At 35.6% G+C, this 20,611-nt stretch overlaps 3 protein-coding genes across 15 annotated transcripts; 1 reads left to right on the top strand and 2 right to left on the bottom strand.

The window, feature by feature from the left end:
* The first annotated feature begins 716 nt into the window (after positions 1-716).
* On the top strand, positions 717-7,521 carry LOC116166693. 11 transcript variants are annotated; one of them, XM_031481755.1, is made up of 9 exons: positions 718-818; positions 870-953; positions 1,001-1,073; positions 1,143-1,259; positions 1,303-2,917; positions 3,065-3,180; positions 3,336-3,894; positions 5,739-5,857; positions 6,168-7,521. In XM_031481755.1, exons 6-9 carry the CDS (start codon positions 3,106-3,108, stop codon positions 7,422-7,424), a joined length of 2,010 nt encoding a protein of 669 aa, XP_031337615.1. In that variant the 5' UTR covers positions 718-818; positions 870-953; positions 1,001-1,073; positions 1,143-1,259; positions 1,303-2,917; positions 3,065-3,105; the 3' UTR covers positions 7,425-7,521. The 11 variants fall into 11 exon arrangements, with proteins under 11 accessions (XP_031337618.1, XP_031337615.1, XP_031337617.1 ...); XM_031481760.1 differs by having other exon boundaries at positions 726-953; positions 6,168-6,699; positions 6,751-7,521; XM_031481756.1 differs by having other exon boundaries at positions 735-808.
* A 247-nt stretch (positions 7,522-7,768) lies between these two features.
* Positions 7,769-10,510, bottom strand: LOC116166694. Of its 3 annotated transcripts, none has more exons than XR_004144387.1 (3): positions 9,431-10,510; positions 9,178-9,386; positions 7,769-8,790 (listed from the first exon to the last, which is right to left on the bottom strand). XR_004144387.1 is itself a non-coding variant. In XM_031481765.1 (3 exons), the coding sequence occupies exons 2-3, from the start codon at positions 10,018-10,020 to the stop codon at positions 8,464-8,466; spliced, it is 1,170 nt and encodes a 389-aa protein (XP_031337625.1). In that variant the 5' UTR covers positions 10,021-10,028; positions 10,202-10,510; the 3' UTR covers positions 7,769-8,463. The 3 variants fall into 3 exon arrangements, 2 of the variants coding, with proteins under 2 accessions (XP_031337625.1, XP_031337624.1); XM_031481765.1 differs by having other exon boundaries at positions 9,178-10,028; positions 10,202-10,510; XM_031481764.1 differs by having other exon boundaries at positions 9,178-10,510.
* A 3,804-nt stretch (positions 10,511-14,314) lies between these two features.
* Positions 14,315-15,547, bottom strand: LOC116166389 (protein ALP1-like). The gene is made up of 4 exons (XM_031481345.1): positions 15,430-15,547; positions 15,203-15,374; positions 14,835-15,148; positions 14,315-14,787 (listed from the first exon to the last, which is right to left on the bottom strand). Exons 2-4 carry the CDS (start codon positions 15,343-15,345, stop codon positions 14,315-14,317), a joined length of 930 nt encoding a protein of 309 aa, XP_031337205.1. The 5' UTR covers positions 15,346-15,374; positions 15,430-15,547.
* Positions 15,548-20,611: the final 5,064 nt, after the last annotated feature.

Raw genomic sequence — 20,611 nt, 5'->3', positions numbered from 1 at the left:
CCTCTACCATTATATTCCCTCCATTAGTTTTCTAACTCAATTGGTAGCATGCCAAAAACTAAAACTTCACCACAGAACTGTTTGTATATATATTATAATAATAAACACAAATTAAACTTTTATTAAAACCACCCTAATTGCATCAAATTTTCGGAAGCGTGTGCATGTGCATAAAGTCCCTAGAAGTAATCTAGGGACTTTACATGTGCACAATTCACCGTGCCTTTGCGCATGTGCTTAGTGTCATTAATTTAAACTTGTGAATGTAGATTGTATTTGCGATATATCGCATATGTTCAAGTGACAAGTTGCAATGTATCATAAAAGTTGTATAGTAATATATACCGTGAATATGTTCTCAAAGGATGTGTGATACATTTCAAAATAAAAGAAATGTTATGTAACATGTACAGAAAATCGTTATATAACGAGTGTAATATGATTGAGCTTCGCATGCTATATATCATTTATATGCATGTTTGCTGGGTAGTTCATCATCTTCGCTATCGCTAGATGACGACAAAAAACTCTCCAACGCAAGAAATAAATTCAAATTGTGGCACGTTTGTTTTGTTTGTGCGTAATTGTTGCATCACATTTGCCAATGGAACACAGAAAATTGCCCTAAATTTACCAATAGAACGTAAAAATTGCACTCGTGCAGCACGAGTGTTGCCAATCGAAAACGCTATGAATAACCCCACCTTTCTTTCTGTCCGCATTCAATCGTTCTCAAATTTGTATCCGTGGGAGAACGCAACCACTCTCTATTTATCTTTCAAAAACAGCTGTTCATTACTTCGAAAAGGTTTGGCAGTGTAAGCTAGAATAAATAAGAAATTATACAATTCCTGTTTATCGTACTTCAGTGAAGAGATAGGAAAATGATTAATTCATCCGTCATTATCAGTGGAGAGGCTTCTGAAACGGATAGTGATGATGATAACTGCAAGGTAAATTCTGGCTTAAGGCTGTAGTTTTATACAAATAGGGAATTTAGGTGAAAGATATGACTACAAGTACTTCTATTCAAGCTGCAATCGTAACAGGCGAAGACTCGGAGTCTGACGATGGTAATAACTTACTATCTATAAGCAGTTGCATTGTGTATGTTAGGTATTAAGTGATGGTTTTCTTTATAGAAAACCCAGGCAGCATTGCAAGTGCAGTATCCGTTTTAACACAGTCAGCACAAGAGTTTACGAAAAGTGGTCTTAGCGATCAACATAAGAGTGATTCGCTACTGCATAAAAAACTAAGTAAGTTAAGTGCTTAATGAATGCCGTCACATGTTGATTTTAGGAGAGTGTAATGACCAATTATGCACTGATCTTGATGCATTTTCTCAAAGTGTCATTACACAAGCTGGAAAAAATTTAACTGCGATTGATCAAGAATTACTAAAGTCTCAAAATACTTTACAAACCGCTGTCACATCACTGCGGGCGTTACATCTTAACTCTGCAATGATTAAAGAAAAGTTGCAAACTATACTTTCTTCAAAATTTTTGTCTAATATTAAGTAGCGGTATTTTTTAAATGATCTATACTTATATGGTTTTCACTTTGAAGTGAACCCGGACATAGTACCTATTCCCATAAATTGTTATATCTTCCATATACTTTAATGTGCCACCTAACAAAATACATTATTGTAGACACATACTTTAAGGGCTATGGTAAGTATATAGTCATAATCTTGCGCAATACCTACCCCACATAATAAATCCACTTTACAACTAACGGGCGATCAAAAATGAGTTGCTGTCGAGTTGCCTTTGGAAATTCAAGTTAAGTACGATTTACCATGTAAACAAAAATTCCAAAGGTGACTCGATAGCAACTCAATTTTGATCGCATAGTAGTATGTACGAAAGCTTCCTGGTGTCACCAACTTTTTTTCTTTTAAAAATCTCAATATATTGACTTTTTTCTCAATATATTGAGATTTTTCTCAATATATTGAGATGTTTCTCAATATATCGAGATTTTTCTCAATATATCGAGATTTTTCTCAATATATTGGCATTTTTCTCAATATATTGAGATTTTTCTCACTATATTGACTTTTTCATTTGTGTGTGCGTCCTGAACAACGAGACGTGATCAAGAGATTCCAGCGTTCGAGCCGGTTGTTATACTTACATTTTGAGTTTATTTTGTGCCATCTGTTTGTATGTAGTAGGCAGGTAGGTAGCAATGTAGGTAATAATAATTATTTTCTCTACGACTATTAAATAATGCCCTGATTCTTGCTGCATATTACATTGAATAATAGTTTAAATTCTTCACAGCGTGATTTCTTTGTAAGAAATCACGCTCGATTAGCCAATCACATGCTTTTATTTTTCAGAATTCACGGTAATATGCAATAATCACATCGCTTTGGAAAAAACTGACGGAGCGTATCTTAGCAACCGCATAAGTCACCATTTGAAACGTCAAAAACGTAACTAATTTCTTTTAATTTTTTAATAGTCGTAAAGGAAGTATAGTCTTCTACTTGCCTAGAATGGCTATTATTCACTTGGAACTTCATCCACGTGAATAATAGCTTCTATTCTACGCTCGTTGAAGAATGTACTATAATTTTAGTTATTAATCTTAATGTTTGTAAAATCATACGTAGGTACCTACACCTACCCTAAATATTATACTAATTCTAGTTACTTCTATTTACATTTTATTTTGTTTTGTGTTCGGTGATGGTATTGAGCACAAATGGTGGATTCGCGAATTGGTTTTCTTGAAGTTTAGTTGGAGATGGCTATCTAATAAGTTATCTTCGTGAACCAACCAATAGGGTCGAAACTTAAAGTTGGAGGACGATCGACGATCGTATCATATGGTGTGTCACATTTCGTCTCACACACGTCGCAGTAATGCGATTGAACAATACTGTCTCCTTTAACCACTAGTGAGTAACAAACCAAGTGGCGACATAATCATACAGCTTTAACTTTGCTTACGAAACAAAATTTTATGTTTAACAGCCACTGAATTGAACAAAACACAAAACAAAACCCATAATTCAGTTGGAACGCACATTAAGCACCTAACTTAGTTTCAGTTGTACGATCTGCATTTTACGTGGTTTGAGAAAAAATGTCGGAATTAGAAGATTTCTTGAAACGGCATAATGTGCCAGAGGAAGTTGTTCAAAATATTATTGCAGAACAGGTTTGTATTAGATTAATAAGCTAATGCTTATGGATACATTTAAAAAGTTAGGGACTTGTTGAATCTATATGCATTAGCATTTAAAATATCAGAGTCATTCACCTACTATCTTCCTCCCCACAAATTTATTCTAACAAATGTTTTTTTTTGTTCAGATTTCTGAAGAAGTTATAAATATGATGTCCGATACAGAACTAAAAACATTTTTACCAGCTTATGGGCACAGGAAGTTGGTTAGAGAGTTTTGTTTGATGCGAGCACCAAGTACATCGAAACAAGAAGCTTCTAAACAATCACTACTGGAAAAAATTAGAAGCCAAATATTTAGGGGAAATAAAAATGATGAGGAATCTGTGGTACACACAAAGAAAAAAATTAAATACAATTCAGAAAAGTCGACCAGAAATATTGAAATGGGTTGGCTACATGAAGATGGAAACAAAATTGTGCAAGTACGTAGCAAAAAAGGGGGAGGAACTAGGAAACTGACAGTGGAGAAATCTGCGATGAAACAAGAACTGATTGAAGCTGCGCAAAAAGTGTTTTTCCCTAACGGTTTCTCACCCAAAGGAAACATCGAGGATTTCGATTTTGACTTGCTAGACTTCAAACACAATGAATATCCACCAGATATATCTATTTCTCAGATTTTGAATAGTACTAAAGTAAAAGTTCTTCGATTTTATTTAAAATCTGAGCGAAAAAACATAAATGGTATGTATATTATTTAATTTTATATTCAATGGTATAAAAGTTTATAAAATGGTGGCTCGAGAGGGGAGGGCACAATCAAATCAGACGAGAGTATTGTTGAATACTGAACAACCACGATATAACGAATGCCTAATCATTACTGAGGATGAAAGTTATTACAAAACGAGCGGGAGATGTAAAACATCCAAAGGAATAATGCCCTTATAGCGAGTATGGTATACTATGGTTTTTCTTAGACTAATTTATACCATTGTTTTTATTCAATGTGTGTACGTAACACAGTATTTTTAGAGAGGACTAAATAATTGTTTAAATTGTACCATTGTATTTATAAACATTTATAAATACAATGATTGTACTACAAAAAAACAAGAGTAGGAATTGGTTATTGTGCTACTATACTCTTAAGCCGCGTTTCACAAACGACTGATGGTACGCACAACGTGTGAAAATAGCTATTTGTGTATTAAGAGCGCAAAGTGATATATTGTCGATTGAAAGAGACAGTTGACGCGCGACGAAGGAGCGCGGCAATCTCTTGAAATCGACTATCAATTTGCGCTCGAATTACACACAAGATTTTTTCTACAATAGAGCAGTTCGCATATTTCCAAAAATGTATTCAATTTGATGAATGAAAATTAAAAGTACAGATGACATTTACTCGTTGTCATTGGATACTCTGAGCAATGCATATTTGATTTATAGTTAATAATTGGGGAGCGTGCGTTTTTTTCATTTAGTCGCTTATATGCGACAAAGTGACATTCATCAGAAAAGATGACGTTTGCGTTGTCAAATACGAGCGCAAATGCCTACTTTGGATATCGATTGTAGAAAAAGTAACTTAAAACAATGACTCTATCCCATCAGGACTGATCATCAGGACCGACTATCAGTCGTTTGTCAAACGGGACTGAAATGTTTAGTCATAATAACGAAATCTTTTTGTGTTGAGTCCAGAATTTGCAGCTGAGGCGAGACGTAGCCACAAATTCTGGACAAAGGGTGCCCAATATACGTACCGACTAATTACGCTATATCTTTATTTGACAACTGTAGGTAATTTTATGTTTGACAGAAGCCATGTTTCAAGCAATATTATCTATTTGGTTAACCTGAGTGTTTTTAAATGTTAATGAACTCAATATTATTATTTATAGGTCAACTGAAAAAGCAATGCAATCATATTTACCTGCAAATGTTTAATGTGAACACAATTTGTCTCACGGCACATATTCAAGTCCTTCCCAAACTTTGTTTAGTTTTGCGTCCTCAACAGGCTTGCGCCCAATTACAGAGTGACCCGCATTAATGCTATTAGAGGTGACCCTGCAGAAGGTCTTGAGTTGTTTTCTACTACTCCTTACGAATTAAGAAAACTGCATGAAAACCTAATTCGGAGTAGCCGGCAGAATGCTCGAAACTGATCTAAGGAAATTTTCATCTCTGCCACAGATGAAAAATTCTTACCTCAGCCCAGGTTCCAACACCCGACCTCCGGCTTTGTAGCCCAATGCACTAACCAGTGAGCCATTTCAAAATTTCGTTTGGCGCATGCGCAATGCCAACTTTCTTATTTACGGACGTATTTAAATGAAATTTGATACATAGGCACTTTGAATAAAAGAAAATCTAACACCAATTTCAATTCTTCGTTTCGCGCATGCGCAATGCCACTAACACCAATTTAAAAATTTCGTTTTGCACATGCGCAGCGCCAACTTTCTTATTTACGGAAGCATTTAAATGAAATTTAAAATTTATAATTAATATTTTTAAGAGGAAAATACGCTCTCGTCATTTATGTTTGCATAATGAATTTTTAACTTGTTATATTTTAGCCGCAGAAAAAGACGTCATCGAACAGTCAACTGCAGAGGCCTCAGAAGTAGTGGTGGCAGCTGAAACTGCCCGATTTTATTCAAATTTTCTAGATGAAGATCTTGACATACTACAAGAGGTAAATAACTATATAACAATCAAATAGATGACACACTAAATATATGTAGGGCTCGTTTACTAATGTGCTAACACTAAAATGGTCATATTTGATTATTTTTATAGTTGCAAAATCGAAATAATATATTTTGCAATAAGGACAGACTTATGTATGTGTACATTTAGCACGAGTGCGAAAGTTTGTACCACGAGTCGAAACTAATAAAGTGAGTGCTGCAATTCACATTATTTTTAGAGCGAACTTTTATTATTGCAAAATCTATTACTTCAGTGTTGTAGAATAGTTATAATGTAAATTGTAATTTCTTTAGGATGCCATTACCACAAATGATGTGGTTATATTTGATTTGGAGTCTGCTTCGGAGCCAGGTTTGCAGGAATTATTTAATAATCCACATTTTGACATACATCCAAATGAACGATTCTTAGAAACAACTACAATGTCAGCACAATTGCCTGCTATTCAGAGTACTTCTACCAGTGTACAGAATTATACTACAAATGTTCTTGATAGAAACCGTCCAAACCTTGAAGATCTAAATGCAGAAAACCAATTTCAGCAAACAGATAATATTCAAACGTTAACACTACACAGAGGCAAAATATTTGAGGAACTGATAGAAGCTTTTCAGAAGCACACGTTTCATTATTCTTGTGCTCTAAAAATTGAAATGATTCTTCCAAACGGAGAAACAGAATACGCAGAGGATGTTGGAGGAGTTTTCCGAGATACACTTTCAGAATTTTGGTCCAGTTTTTATGAGAAGTGTTCTGTAGGAACCAATCTGAAAATTCCGTATTTGCGACACGATTTTAATGAAACTCAGTGGAAAGCGATTGCAAGTATATTCTTAAAAGGTTTTACTACAGAAAGTTATATTCCAATAAAAATAGCTCCTGTTTTTATTCTGAGTTGTTTGGGATGTGCGATACAAGATGAAGATCTAATACAAAATTTCTTGCATTTTGTTTGCGAATCTGAAAGGGAAATTCTCCGGCAAGCATTGTTGGACTTCGATAATGTGGACAGTGATGAACTCTTAGACATTTTCTCCAATTATGATGCAAAATGGATTCCCACAAAAACCAATATTAATTTATTCTTAAGGGACATTGCCCACAAAGAGCTCATTCAAAAGCCCGCTTTTGTTATTAAATGCTTCGGACAAGTATTCCAAACGCACAGTAGGATTAGCACCTCTGAAATTATGGCTCTATTTAACAACATAAAACCATCCTCAAAAAACTGTTTGGCAAAAATTCATTTACAAAATGCAAACGAAACTACGCCACAAATAACAGAAATATATGGATATTTGAAAAAATTTATAAAAGAAGTTGATGATAGTACACGTTCGGCCTTTTTCAGATTTTGTACCGGGTCTGATTTACCTACAAGAGACATTTATGTATCAATTATTAACACAACTGGCTTTGGGCGGGTTCCAATAGGGCATACATGTTCTGGGTTGTTAGAATTGCCCTCAAGTTACGAAAATTTTGTAGTTTTTAGAAGTGAGATGACAAATATCCTGCAATCAAATGTATGGGTAATGGATATTGTTTAATAAAAATATATAGGTATATGACTGTTCATATTTATACCTACATATGTCTTAGCAATAGGTAGGTATAATATGTATTATTTTATTTTTTGTTGCAATTTTTATTTTGTATTGTTGTAATACATACCTACCTACAAAATATGTTTGACGAGTACTACTTCAATCACAAATTATAGGTATTCCATGTAGCAATGTATCATACATTTCCGTTTCTATTTTTGTGTCATATTTATTTATTATGTTTACAAAATTATGTAACCTACCTAGTTTTTCGTTTTCTGTTTTGAGTTTTAAGTTTCTCTTATTTGTGACAGATGCCTAAATGTTGTGCCTTAAAATAAAAATAAACAATTATGGTTATTATTGTTGTTTTATGTTTGTTAACGTAATGCAATTAGTTATCCATTAGAATTTGTTAAATTTCTCCTTGACCAAATCATAGAGGAAGTTTTTCAATGCCCAAATGCATTTAATTTAAGCAAGCACATTAATTAATTCATCAATTTATTTATGTTGTTAATAATTGTTATTGTAAGGTGTTCTCCAGGGTCGTATGTCCAACACTTGTTATTAAGTGGCTCCATACAGAGTAAATCGTTATCTGCCGTACAAGTGTAGCGCTCGATATTCGATCGTAACAATATGTTGGACTTTCTATCGTACTCTGAACCTTAAAGGACATTGTATAACAACTTTCAAAAAAGAACTTTGATTTTCTTACATACATAACTACCTATGGAACTTTTCTGGGGACATGTACCACGTTAAAACTTGTGCAGGGTACTATGACATCTGTACTAATGTTTTCCAAGATTATCATGTGTTACAAAGTATCCGTAGAAGAGTTGTTGGTTGATTAAATCTAGGGACGAAGTAGACAAACATACTAAATTCATTAAGAATTATATATTTATAAAGCAGATTTCAAAAACGATTATCATTCTTTTACACATAAGCCCAGAGAATGATGAAATTAATACAATCTTGAATCTATTCCACACAGAATGTGGCATTTTGACAAAAAAATATGTTTTCTTACAAACTATAAAATCTGGGACATAATCTCTTCCCTTAATGTAAGGTATAAATTCACTGCTTCATACGAATCTGATGGTTCACGCAAATTTTTCTCTCGCATTATTAATTTACACAGTTGGTATACATGGACGTCACAGGGTAAGTACAGAAATGAGGATTCTTGCTTACAGATATTCAAATCATGGTGGGTCACTTGGCATATGTAGGTCTGTGTATAATACGCTTGTGGCAATTCAAACAACACAATAGGCCGACCTTTGGGGGATATGGAATTTCGTGACGCTGCTATACGATGTGTATTCCATTCCAATTCAACTTGTGCAAGTTCTTTCTAAAAAGAAACATATGAGTAGGTAGGTATCTAATTCAATAATAAGGAAAGTAGGTATTCATTTTCTACTGTGTTCTCTCTTGTTGTTATAAGGTATGATCTATAACTCGGTAACTAGAGTTGGCCGGGGGGGGGGGGGGGGGGGAGAGAGAGAGAGAGAGAGAGAGATTAGTTAATTTTTAATGTTAACATTTAGCGCGAGGTGTTAAATTAATTACCTAATATTGGTTCATATTAGATGTCATCTAAAATTTCCACGGCCTTCCCAGAATGCTTGATCATACCTCATAACTCATTTCACGAATTTAGATGAATCTTTTTTTTCTTTTGACACTTTATAACGGGTAATTCATTAGAATTAGTTCTAATGTATCACCCTTTACTTACTTGTATTATAGCCATGAAACAAAATCGTATTAATGATTTGTCCAAATACGTTCCACTGAAGTAACCGTCTTCTTTTAGTGATTGAAAAATGTTCATCCAAAACTGAGCGTTTTGTTTCCTTAATATCGACCACCACGACTCTATGCGTTGGTTCGCCTGACTGGTCCCATACAAAAAACTTCGGTCTCCATAACACACATCCGTATTATCTGCGGGCAATGTTCTAAAAAATATTTGAAATTGCTCCATGTACCTATTTTCCGTGCCAAGGTCTGAACGTAGCCGTCTTGGGCATCCTCCATATTTTTCTATGGCTTCCAAAAAGTACCCTCCTATTACCTTCGGGTCACTTGCAGTTCTGCCAGCTTTCAACCACATAATATGCCGAGAGAATCCGTCAATAGCTCCATTTATAGCTATTCCATATGGCTTCAATTTATCATAAGAATCAACGTGCCATACGAAGTTAGGTCCACGCGTTGAATATTTCCTGCGGCGCAGTCTTTTTCTTGTTCTAAACGTGACTCCAATTGGATCCAGCTCATTTATTATCATTCGTACAGCTTCCCTAGTTACAGTGAGTCCGTGTTGAATACATTTTAAGTGCATCCACCGGTATCCATGCAGCTGTCCTGAACTTTGTAGTTGTTGTTCAATAAAATTTACAACTAAATGTAGCTCTGAGAAGTGCTTCTTTCTATATAGTCCTAGGCAATTTAGTTTTCGTTTTAGTGTCGACAAACTTAAGTGAAAACCATGGCAAAAGCTCAACATCGCCAATATTTCTGTGTACGATAATCCCAGCAAAAAATAATAAACGGCATGAACCTCAGCATCATCCATTGTACCTTCTAAAAAAATCAGTCAATGTATTAGGAAACACCCTACCTACCTATAGAAAAACGCAAAAATAAGTAGGTACATTAGATTTATATAGCTTTGTCCTCAGTCATTCTGTATAGTACATACTTATTTGATCATAATGCTGCACATATTGTGTACCTCTACATAAATTTATACCTACCTGATATACAAGAAATGGATGGCTCGACAGTACAGCTACTAGCTCACGATCACTTAATTATTGAGTGCAGTAAAACAGATTAATAAATGCGTCAAACGCAATGAATTCACTTCACTCTAACGCTAACCACATCTACACGGAAATAACATTCATCATATCACCGCAGCTGGATTAAACAAAAGGACACAGAAAAAAGTCAATATATTGAGAAAAATCTCGATATATTGAGAAAAATCTCGATATATTGAGAAAAATCTCGATATATTGAGAAAAATGCTAATATATTGAGAAAAATCTCGATATATTGAGAAAAATCTCAATATATTGAGAAAAAAAAGTCAATATGATTGAGATTATTTAAAAGAAATAAAGTTTGGTGACACGAGGAAGCTTTTCGTAAGGTATAGAGTTAGAAAAAACAGCCGTTTACTAGGGTTGCCAGATGGCCGGGAAATCCGGAAAAGTCCCGGAATTTAGTCTCTTGTCCCGTGTCCAGTAATTGTACATCGGTGTCCAGTAATTGTACATTGGTGTCCCGGATCGCCCCCATCGCGTCATATTACATAATGATATAAATGTGATTAGTGTTGTCCGATCGGCAAGGCCATAAGGGCAACACTTGACTGTGTGCGCAGCGCATCCGCGCTCTCATTCCGACTCCCACCCGCACCCACCCCAACATACAGATACAATACGCAATACGCTACACGGTGCACTTACCATTACCTTCTTGCCTCGAGTAAAAACCGTTGAGTGTTTAATTTCTTGAAGTTCAGTCGTTTTAGTGTTCTAAAGTGTAATGGAACCATTTCCGTATCCATCAACAAGCAAAAAACGATTCACCGGTTTTAATGACTAGTGGTCGAACGATCCTGATTTTAAAGACTGGATTCAGAAAAAAAATGATTATACTGCAATTTGTAAAACATGTAATTCGGATATTGCAATTCAATATGAAGGTCGCCGTGCGTTGACAGTAAGTTTTGAACTTTTTTCGTTACAAATTTCTTATAAATTATTGCTATAGGTTCACGCTAGTAGTACTAAACATAAAAAGATGTTGTCAGCAAAAAAGATATCAACCTGCATGGAGAATTTTGTTATAAAAAAGGACACAGAGGAAGAAGCTTTGGTTATGACGGCGGAAGTAGCTTTTATTTATCATAATGTGAAACATGGTTTAGTTATAATAGTTTGGACTGCTTGGCCAGAAACATTAGCAAATTTATTCCAGATAGTCAAATATCTGCAAAAATGACATGTGGACGCACTAAGGCTTCGTCAATCACACGCAATGTTTTAGGACCATATTCACAGGAAAAGTTGATAGCTGATTTGAAACAATCTCATTAGTTTTCAGTAGGTTCTGACGCTTCTAACGTTGGTAATATAAAAACGTTTCCGTATGCTGTTCAATATTTTGATAGTAAAAAAGGTATATGCAAAAAACTATTGGATTTTTATGAAGATGCCGATGAAACATCCTTCGATCCTGAATTCACCAAAGTAATCCTGATATTGGAAAGTGATACCTACTCTATTTTAGACCTCGATCGTGCAATGCGAAATCGTTTTGACCAACTAAAAAGCCGGTTAGCTGATAATTTTTTTGGAAGTAAAGTCAAGGTTATTTTTAGAAACCTCTGCGAAGATAAAAAAATCAGTTTACAGAGCAAGCTCACATTTTTCTGCAAAGAGCAATTCATTATCTAGAAGAAAGATACGACTTTGGACCAGATGGGATTTACAAGAAATTTGAGTTGCTTTTGTTAATATGAGCCCAAAATATGCGTATCTGGCAACCCTGTATTATGTATAAATAAACAGCGCCATGATGGACAACAGTCAGTCCGTGTGGTAAACTTGATAAGCACGTTTGTTTTAAGAGGTTATGGGCCCAGAATTTAAAACTAGTGAGTAAAACGTTAAGTAACACAGAAATGGCTGCGAATTACATTGTTAATGTGCCTAAGTTAAAAGGTCGTGATAACTATTTTGATTGGGCATTTGCGGTAGAAAATTTCCTAGTTCTGGAAGGGTTATCCAAATGTGTAACGGAAGTGGTTGAAGCGGATGACGCTAAAGCGAAGTTAATTTTGACCATAGATCCCTCGCTGTATGTTCATATTCGTGAAACAAAAAACACGAAAGAACTTTGGGCGAAGTTGAAATCATTATTTGATGATTCGGGGTTTGCACGTAAAATTACCCTATTGCGCACGTTGATATCGACACGTTTGGAAAATTGTGATTCCATGGCGGCTTATGTCAACCAAATCGTTGAAACTGCACAGAAACTACGCGGCACGGGTTTTAATATTGATGAAGAATGGATTGACTCGATTTTGTTAGCAGGTTTACCCGAAAGATTTTCGCCAATGATCATGGCAATTGAGCATTCGGGAATAACAATCACCTCGGATTCAATAAAAAGTAAACTACTTGATATGGAAGTCGGTGCCGAAAAGGTTGGAGGGGCTTTTACGGCAAAAAATTGGCCTAATAAACCCAAGAAAAATGTTTCAGCAGGTATAACAGTTCTAGCTTCAAAAGTGTAAAGTTCTACAAGTGTAAACAAGTGGGGCATTTCAAAAGTCGGTGTCCAAATGTAAGCTCTGTTAAAAATGAACATACGAACGCGTTCAGTTCAGTGCGGTGTTCTTAAGCGGAGACTTTAGTAAATCGGACTGGTACATAGATTCCGGAGCAAGCGTTCATTTAACTGCTCATCAGGATTGGATTGTAAGCCCTTGTCTAGAAACTAATGTTCGGGAGATAGTTGTTGCTAATCGGTCGAAAGTGAAAGTTTCGTGTTCCGGCGACGTCAACTTAGCCACAATAGTAAATAACCAAACTTTTAACATTACTGTCAAAAATGTGTTGTGCATCGAGATAGTATAAACGGAGACGACACATGAGGCGTTTTCGGAAATTCAACCGGGTTAGGTAGGTTCTTAGCGAGTTGTAACCCAAGCGTTCGATTATTCACACCGGTTATTTTGTCTGCGTTCGAAAACTAGATCAGGTTGGCAACTCGGTTGTTTAGTAATAACTCTGGTCAGTGAGTAGGGTACGTCTGTATTGTAGGTTATGTTTTGATTGAAGTGTTTACCTTTTTGTTTGACAAAATCGTCAATAGAAGACTTTTAGTTTTATTATTTGCTACAATCAAAAATGAATAGGGTGCTCGCACGATGTGAAATCTGCGACTTTATATCATATGAAAATATTGTTAATGAACATATTCGAACAACTCATGCCCCGGATTTGGAATCCCGTGAAAGTACAGAGGTTGAAAATTGGCAGCAAGAGGATATAACCCTCAACAATGAAGATTATTATGAGGATCATGATTATGGCGTATCTCAGGAGCAGGAAACACCAATAGTGACTCAACGTAGCCAAGCAAGTGCATCCGAGCCTCAAAATCATCATTGGCAAGATAATGAAATAAAGCTATTGATATCACTGTATGAGGAACATAAAACAAGATTTGAAGACAAGTCTACAACAAACAGGAAAGTTTTGCAACAAATTGCCGAACTGATGAATGCAAATGGTTACATGGTCACATGGGAGCAGTGCGAAAATAAATTCAAAAATTTAAAAAAACAGTACAAAAAGGTGATTGACCACAATGCTGCCACAGGTAGAAATAGATTACAATTTAAATATTTTGACATTATGGATAATTTACTGCATCAAAATCCTGAGATAAATCCACCAGCAGAATGCAGCAGCCTGAATGTGGTAGGTTTTAATGTTTTATACTTTTCATTTAAATTTGTTCCTCGAGTTTAGCATTTCCATCAATATTTTGAATCTTTCATGTACTTTTGTTATAGGAACCAGAATGTCCAAATAGTCCCATCAATGATAGTGGGAGGAGCACCCCATCATGCAGTACACAGCTTCGACCAAATAATAAACGTAAGAACAAGGAAAATGAGCCAGTTTGGTTTAAAAAATTTCGCGAAGATATGGATAAACGCCACCAAGAGAAAATGAAAATGCAAGAACGCTTGATTAATGTAATCGAAAAGCATTTAAATACATAATTAAAGCAACATGTACATTGTAAAATAAATACTAATCTTACAAAATTTTGTTAATTTATAATTTCTGCGATATCATCACGTTTAATGCGTCCTTTATAGTGTCTAAGTTTCTATCATTAATACCTACAGCAACATTAGCATCTGCATCTTCTTGATACGGCTCTACATCTAAATCATTTGCATCAACACAAATATTATGTAAAACACAACAACTTATAATAACGCTGGGAATTACTTTGGTGTCATATATATTTACGTATCTCAAAATGCGGAATCTACCTTTTAACAGCCCATATGCTTGCTCAATAGCTACTCTTGTAGCAGAGTGCTTGTAATTATAATTTTTCTGTTTTCGACTCAAATGTCCATTGTCTTTGTAAGGCGTAAGTAGGTGACTTGCATTTGAATACGCTGAATCACCTAACAAGTGATAATCTGAGGGCACGAGATCATGAATATTGTGGTTCAATTTTTTTCCTAAGGGAGACATTTTTAATACCCTGGCATCATGGACACTTCCAGGGGGACCTAATGAGTTCATAAATGATAGTATCCTTTTTAATTAATAACTTTACCGGCATAACAATCGATAAATTTATATCTAGCATTACAAACTCCTTGTAAGACAATTGAATAATATTTGTTTCTGTTGATGTAAGAGTTTGCCATATTGTGTGGGGCCACTATTGGTATGTGCGTTCCATCAATCGTACCTATAACATTTGGAAATCCTTGTCTTTTACGAAATGCAGTGGAGAAGCACTGTCTCTGTGATTCATTTTTAGGCCACTGAATTACATCTGACGCAATTGAAACTAAAGTATCTACAACTTTTCTAAAGTAACACCATGCTGTTGAAATGGTCAGATCAAATCTATCGGCGACGGTTCTGTAAGACTGGAAATGTTAACCATTTTCAGAGTAATTATACAATTCATTTTACCTGTACGACTCTTGATTTGCGAGAATCCATAGACCTACTAATAACTGTGTTTTCGCATCATTTCCAGGTCTCCCAGTGTGGTGTACGGAACTAGCCATTGACAACTTATCACCAATTTTAATTAGCACTTCCTCAAAGCTCATTTTCGTCAATCGGAAATGTTTACGGAAATCTACAATACCTATGACTTTTAACTGGTACCTACGCAATTTAATATTTTTAATTACCATCTAAACTGTAGCTTTCTACAATGGCAACATAATTCTTAATGCATACACGTTTACTTTCCCCATGTTCTCTCGTAGTTAAAAGTTGTTGACTAACAATCACATTGTCATCATCGTCGTCGGAATCTACTTACTACAGATGTCCAAAACGCAAGGAGTGCTGCTGTAGCGCGTTTTCTACTTGTGCCAAGAATAGTAGAATGGATTATACTATCCTTGTTAGACATGTTTATGTAGGTTATGTCACGGTTAGGAATATTAGGTTATGTAAAAACGTTCGGAAAACATATAACTCGAGTTGCGAACCTGTGTAGGTTACCTACCAACTGGGTTATTTACTCGGGCATAATTTCCGAAAACGCCTCAAGTGACCAAAGCGGGACCCGGTCCGCCATATTGTTACTACACATCCGTCATCCGTCAGATTTTGTGTTGTGTTGTGATTTTCGAATTATTTCCGTAATTATTCCGGTCTATTTATATAAATTGCGTTTTATCGACATGGTGTGTTGTGCTGTGCGGAGTTGTTATGCCCGGGATGGGATTGACAAAAAGAAAATAACTGGAATAACTTTTCATAGGTAAGTACAAACACAATACAGGCTAGTATTGATAGAATTTCAGCATTTAGTTTAGGTACCTACTTACTGTCAATTTAATCACGATAAAGCCGACCTATGCATATTGTAGGTACCTATTATCACAGACAACATATACTACAGACGGTCAATGCAATGCTATAGAAATAAACGCAACACCTAATAGAGTACGGTTAGTGTGTTGTCTACCTTGCAGCAGTCGAAATAATTTGTTGTAAAATGCGGTAGACGCACAGAAAACTGTTGTGTGTGGTAAAAGTGTGTAATAGATGGAGTCATTTTTGTAAAAATAAAATACATATACTCAAACCTTATTTCCTCGGCTTCAACGCCGGCCTTTATGTAGATAAGATAAGCGCTCACTTGTATAACATCATAAATTACATGAAATAGGATACATTTTAATTCCTCATTTTTCTCTTTTCTAAACATTTAAAAAATTGATGGAGCGGGGGGAAACTAAATTTGGCCTCCACATATAAAATTATGAGGTTGGACAAGGAAAGATTTTATTAGAATAATAAACATAATTTTTGTTTTTCCATAATAAATATATTATTATACCGGGTGGTGACTTGTTCAACGCATCATAGGAATTGCAATAGAAATTTTTTCATTTCTGATTATTGACTCTCTAATTATTTTAGAGAGAAAGTCTATTTAGGTTTTTTGTAGGGAAAAAAATTACGAATCCATGCATACTACCTATAGCTTTTAATTTTCTGAACTTTGAATCCAAGAAATTGGATAATTAAAAACTGGCGCTTTTAAGAAAATCAGTGGTGCCATGGCAATTTGAGATCAAACATGACAAATGCAGGCGCTTTTGTTTGGTTTCCTAACTCCATGGAATTACCGATTTTATAAACGCGACAGTTTTTAATTTTTAAATTTTTACTGATTCTGAATTTATAAAATACGAAACGAATACGAAATACTGATTCGTTTATATAATTCGAGGTAAATCTTTCACTCACGCCTTTGACGTCCCGACGAAGGCGACGACGGGCGACTTTAGCGCCCCCCAGGCTTGGCGTCCAAGGCCTGGGCCCCCCTCGCCCCTCCTACTCGCACGGCCTTGCCTACCTATATGTATCTGTGATAATACCATCACAATTTTTTTTTATTAGGGGAGGGAGCACTTAACGAACTTTATTTTATGTCAATGTGTAGGGTCAACATAGTCCAGTCAAATTAGCTCCAAAAGTATTCTGAACTGGATGTTGGCATTTCACACAACGAAACCAAGTGTATTCTATGTAGTTCACTGCCCGGAAGCTCCCGGAACATATTGCTATACACAAAAAAAACAAGAAAAAATGGAAAAATGCAGTTTTTTTCGCATTTGACTTCCAATTATCTCGTCAACTATTGCTCGAGCTCATAGAAATGAATTTGTTTAGAATCGAATTTTCAGTTGGTACAGGGCTCGGAAAGGACCAGAACGAGCCGGAACGCTGTTCCGGTTGGTAAAAAGTATTACAATATTGTTCCGTTTCGTCGAAAATATTTGTACACTGTTCCTTTTCGTAAAGGGACCGCAGCGTCAGATCCTCTCCATCCGCACACAAAGAAATTTTACAGAACCCTACATATTGTTGGATTATTTGTCATTAATGCGATAAAAATCACATGGAAACGAAAATACGTCCTTCAGATCATACCAGCACACGAAACCCATTAGTATCCACTGGTCTCCACACCAAGGGAAACAATAAAAATGAAACATTTAATTTTTGTTACGTTTTCTCGTTGTTTTAATGTACGTAGTACATGTTTTCTATGTTACCCCCCCCCTCCCCCCTTCCTCCTGATGGGCTGATGCTTGCGTTCCGGCGAAAATTTCCATTCCGAGCACTGGTTGGTACAGAACCGTTTATTTTTAAATGTTATTGTTTTTTCTGGAAAAATACAAAAAAAGTAATCCCAAAAATTAACATTTGTTTTTGTTGATACGCCCTTCTCGATGCTTTGTCCTTCAAACTGGATGACTCCTAGAGCGTTTTCAATATTTTTATGGATGGTGGAACCGTAAAACAACCTATTCCAACAATTGTCTGTTGTCCCGATGAGTTTTGCAAATCGACGGACTGTGGAATTAGTTTAGTGGAAACCCCAGAAATAGAACAAGAAAGTAACTTTATGATAGACCCTTGGCACTCTGTTTAATAAAAATCATACCAACTGTATCGGATACAAAAATCGATCCTAAACAAATTCGTTCTCTTCATTTTTTCCGTAAGAGGAATAGTTAACGAGATACCTAATTAAATGCGAAAAAACGACATTTTCCCATTTTTTCTTCGTTTACTTGTGTATAGCAATATGTTCCCGGAGTTTCCGGTCAGCTAGACTGTCATTTACGGATTCAGGGGATTTTTGGCATACAATACACATGGTTTCGTTGAGTGAAGTGACAACACACTAAACTGGCAGACAGTAATAGATATAAAACTATAAACCATCTCGAGGATCGCTATTAAAACTTTGCTTTGTGACAATTTTCGTAGGTAATTGCACAAGTGCATCAAAATGCTCTTTTAACAAATTATGAAGTGTAACTTCAGCGCATTTTCCGTAAATTGATCAATACTTCCCCAAAGGCCATACCTATATGTGCGCTACGTTTTTCATTACTAGACGCATATATGGTTAAAATTTTAAAGAAATATCTTCATAAATAAGGAAGTTGACACTTACTGCGCAGTTGATATTGCGCGTCCTGCGCATGTGCTTATTAATCTGATATTTACAATATGCAATACGTTTGTTTTTACTGTAAGCATCTTTGGTTAAAATTTCAAAGAAATATAGATAAATAAGAAAGTTGGCATTGCGCAGTTTGCGCATGCGCACATCTGATTTTTACTATATGCGATATATTTGCCTTTACTACAAGTATCTGTGAATTTCAACCAAATATATTAATAAATAAAAAAGTTAACATTGCGTATAGCTTGCGCATGCGCAGTTCAATCGTCAAGATTTTCCTTGACTCAGGTGCCAGAGCGATACGCTACCGAATGCAAAAAGAACGAACTAAATATCTTGAAAACTGTAGGAGTAGTTAAGGCCTCGGACAGACGGACAGACAGAGAAAGTGGCTGCAATCGCGCACCGAACTTCGTTGGAAAATGCGCTAAAAATTATCAGGTTTATTTTGATGCACGAGTGTAATTCGGGGGAATATTTCCCGAATAAACATTACAAACTCACCTTACCTACTTATCAAATTGTTAAGTGTATTCCCATGAAATGTGCAATTATCGCAGGGCTCTTTCGTTTTCTACAATGCAATTACCGCTGTAATTGACCGATAATTGCACACCTCAAATGGGATTTATTATATATGAGGCAAATATTCATTCGAAAATTTGCTTACGTTTAGGTTTTCTTTATCCAAGTTAAATGAAGTTAAATTGCTGATTGCAAGATTTATTCCACAAGCGGAGAGACAAGTAGGCAAGTAGAGTACGTAGGTATATAAACAAACACGGAGATTACACTTTTTTCGAGAATTCGAAAGGTAGTGCAAGTTATATCGTTTCTTATGCACCCAAAGACAACGAGTAATACGTAATTGCGAATATGAAGTGATATTTGCTTTGTATGTGTACCTGCAAAGATTATCAGCACTTCGCCTCAGATGTAAATTATGAGGATTTCTTGTGGGACAGCTTTCTAACAAAAAAGTATCAATACTTCTTTCCCTAGACAATTTGCAAAACCATTCCAATAAAAGAAATCTGTAGAAGAACCAACACATTGTTGTATGTGCTAATAGATGGAGCAAAATAGAGGGATAGCAGGTTTTTAAATAAGGGGATATTTGACACAAAACTTAGCGTGCTTTTTCCCCTTAAGATTGACCGTCTGTAGTATATGTTGTCTGTGCTATTATGCACCATTTGTCAACTTAACTTTCACAATTCAATTCCACCAAGAAAATTTAGGTATAGGTACTTAGTCATTTGATATTTACTGATAGCTTTTAAAACTACCCCATTCGGACCTACACAAATAAACTTAAACTTTTTTTATAATCGTTCCATATTTGTAACACATTATTACATTTGGTAATTAAGCTTAAAAACAATAGGATCCGGCCCTGGCAAGTCGGCCATATTGGTACGACACTAAGCCCCGCCCACAGGTCCCATTTTAATAGTATTGTTTAGATGCTAAATAGCGTCTTCATTTATACTATCTCGATGTGTGTTGTGTGTGGAAGACCTAACCACAAACTTGCTTTCTGTTAGTGAACTTATTAAAAATGGTAATTCGGTCAGATTTGACAATAGTTCTTGTCACATTTATAATAAGAACAATGTGTTAGTCGGTACAGCTGAATTAAACAACGGTGTTTAGGTATAGACTAAACGTGTTTAACCGAGAGTTGATTGCAGCGGCAGCGAAAGTGACAGGAGGCACTTGGCATCGCAGGCTGGGACACATGAATTCGAGTTATATGACGAAAATGAAAGACGGTTTAGTACAGGGGGTAACATATTCAGGTACTGTACAAATCCAAAAACAAGATTGTGTCGTTTATTGCGAAGGTAAGCAGGCAAGATTACCTTTTT

This window comes from Photinus pyralis, unplaced genomic scaffold (genome assembly GCF_008802855.1).
Source record: "Photinus pyralis isolate 1611_PpyrPB1 unplaced genomic scaffold, Ppyr1.3 Ppyr1.4_LG3b, whole genome shotgun sequence".
NCBI classification, from domain to species: Eukaryota; Metazoa; Arthropoda; class Insecta; order Coleoptera; family Lampyridae; genus Photinus; species Photinus pyralis.
Note: the sequence above shows the minus strand (reverse complement) of the source record. Positions and strands in the feature narration are given on the sequence as shown.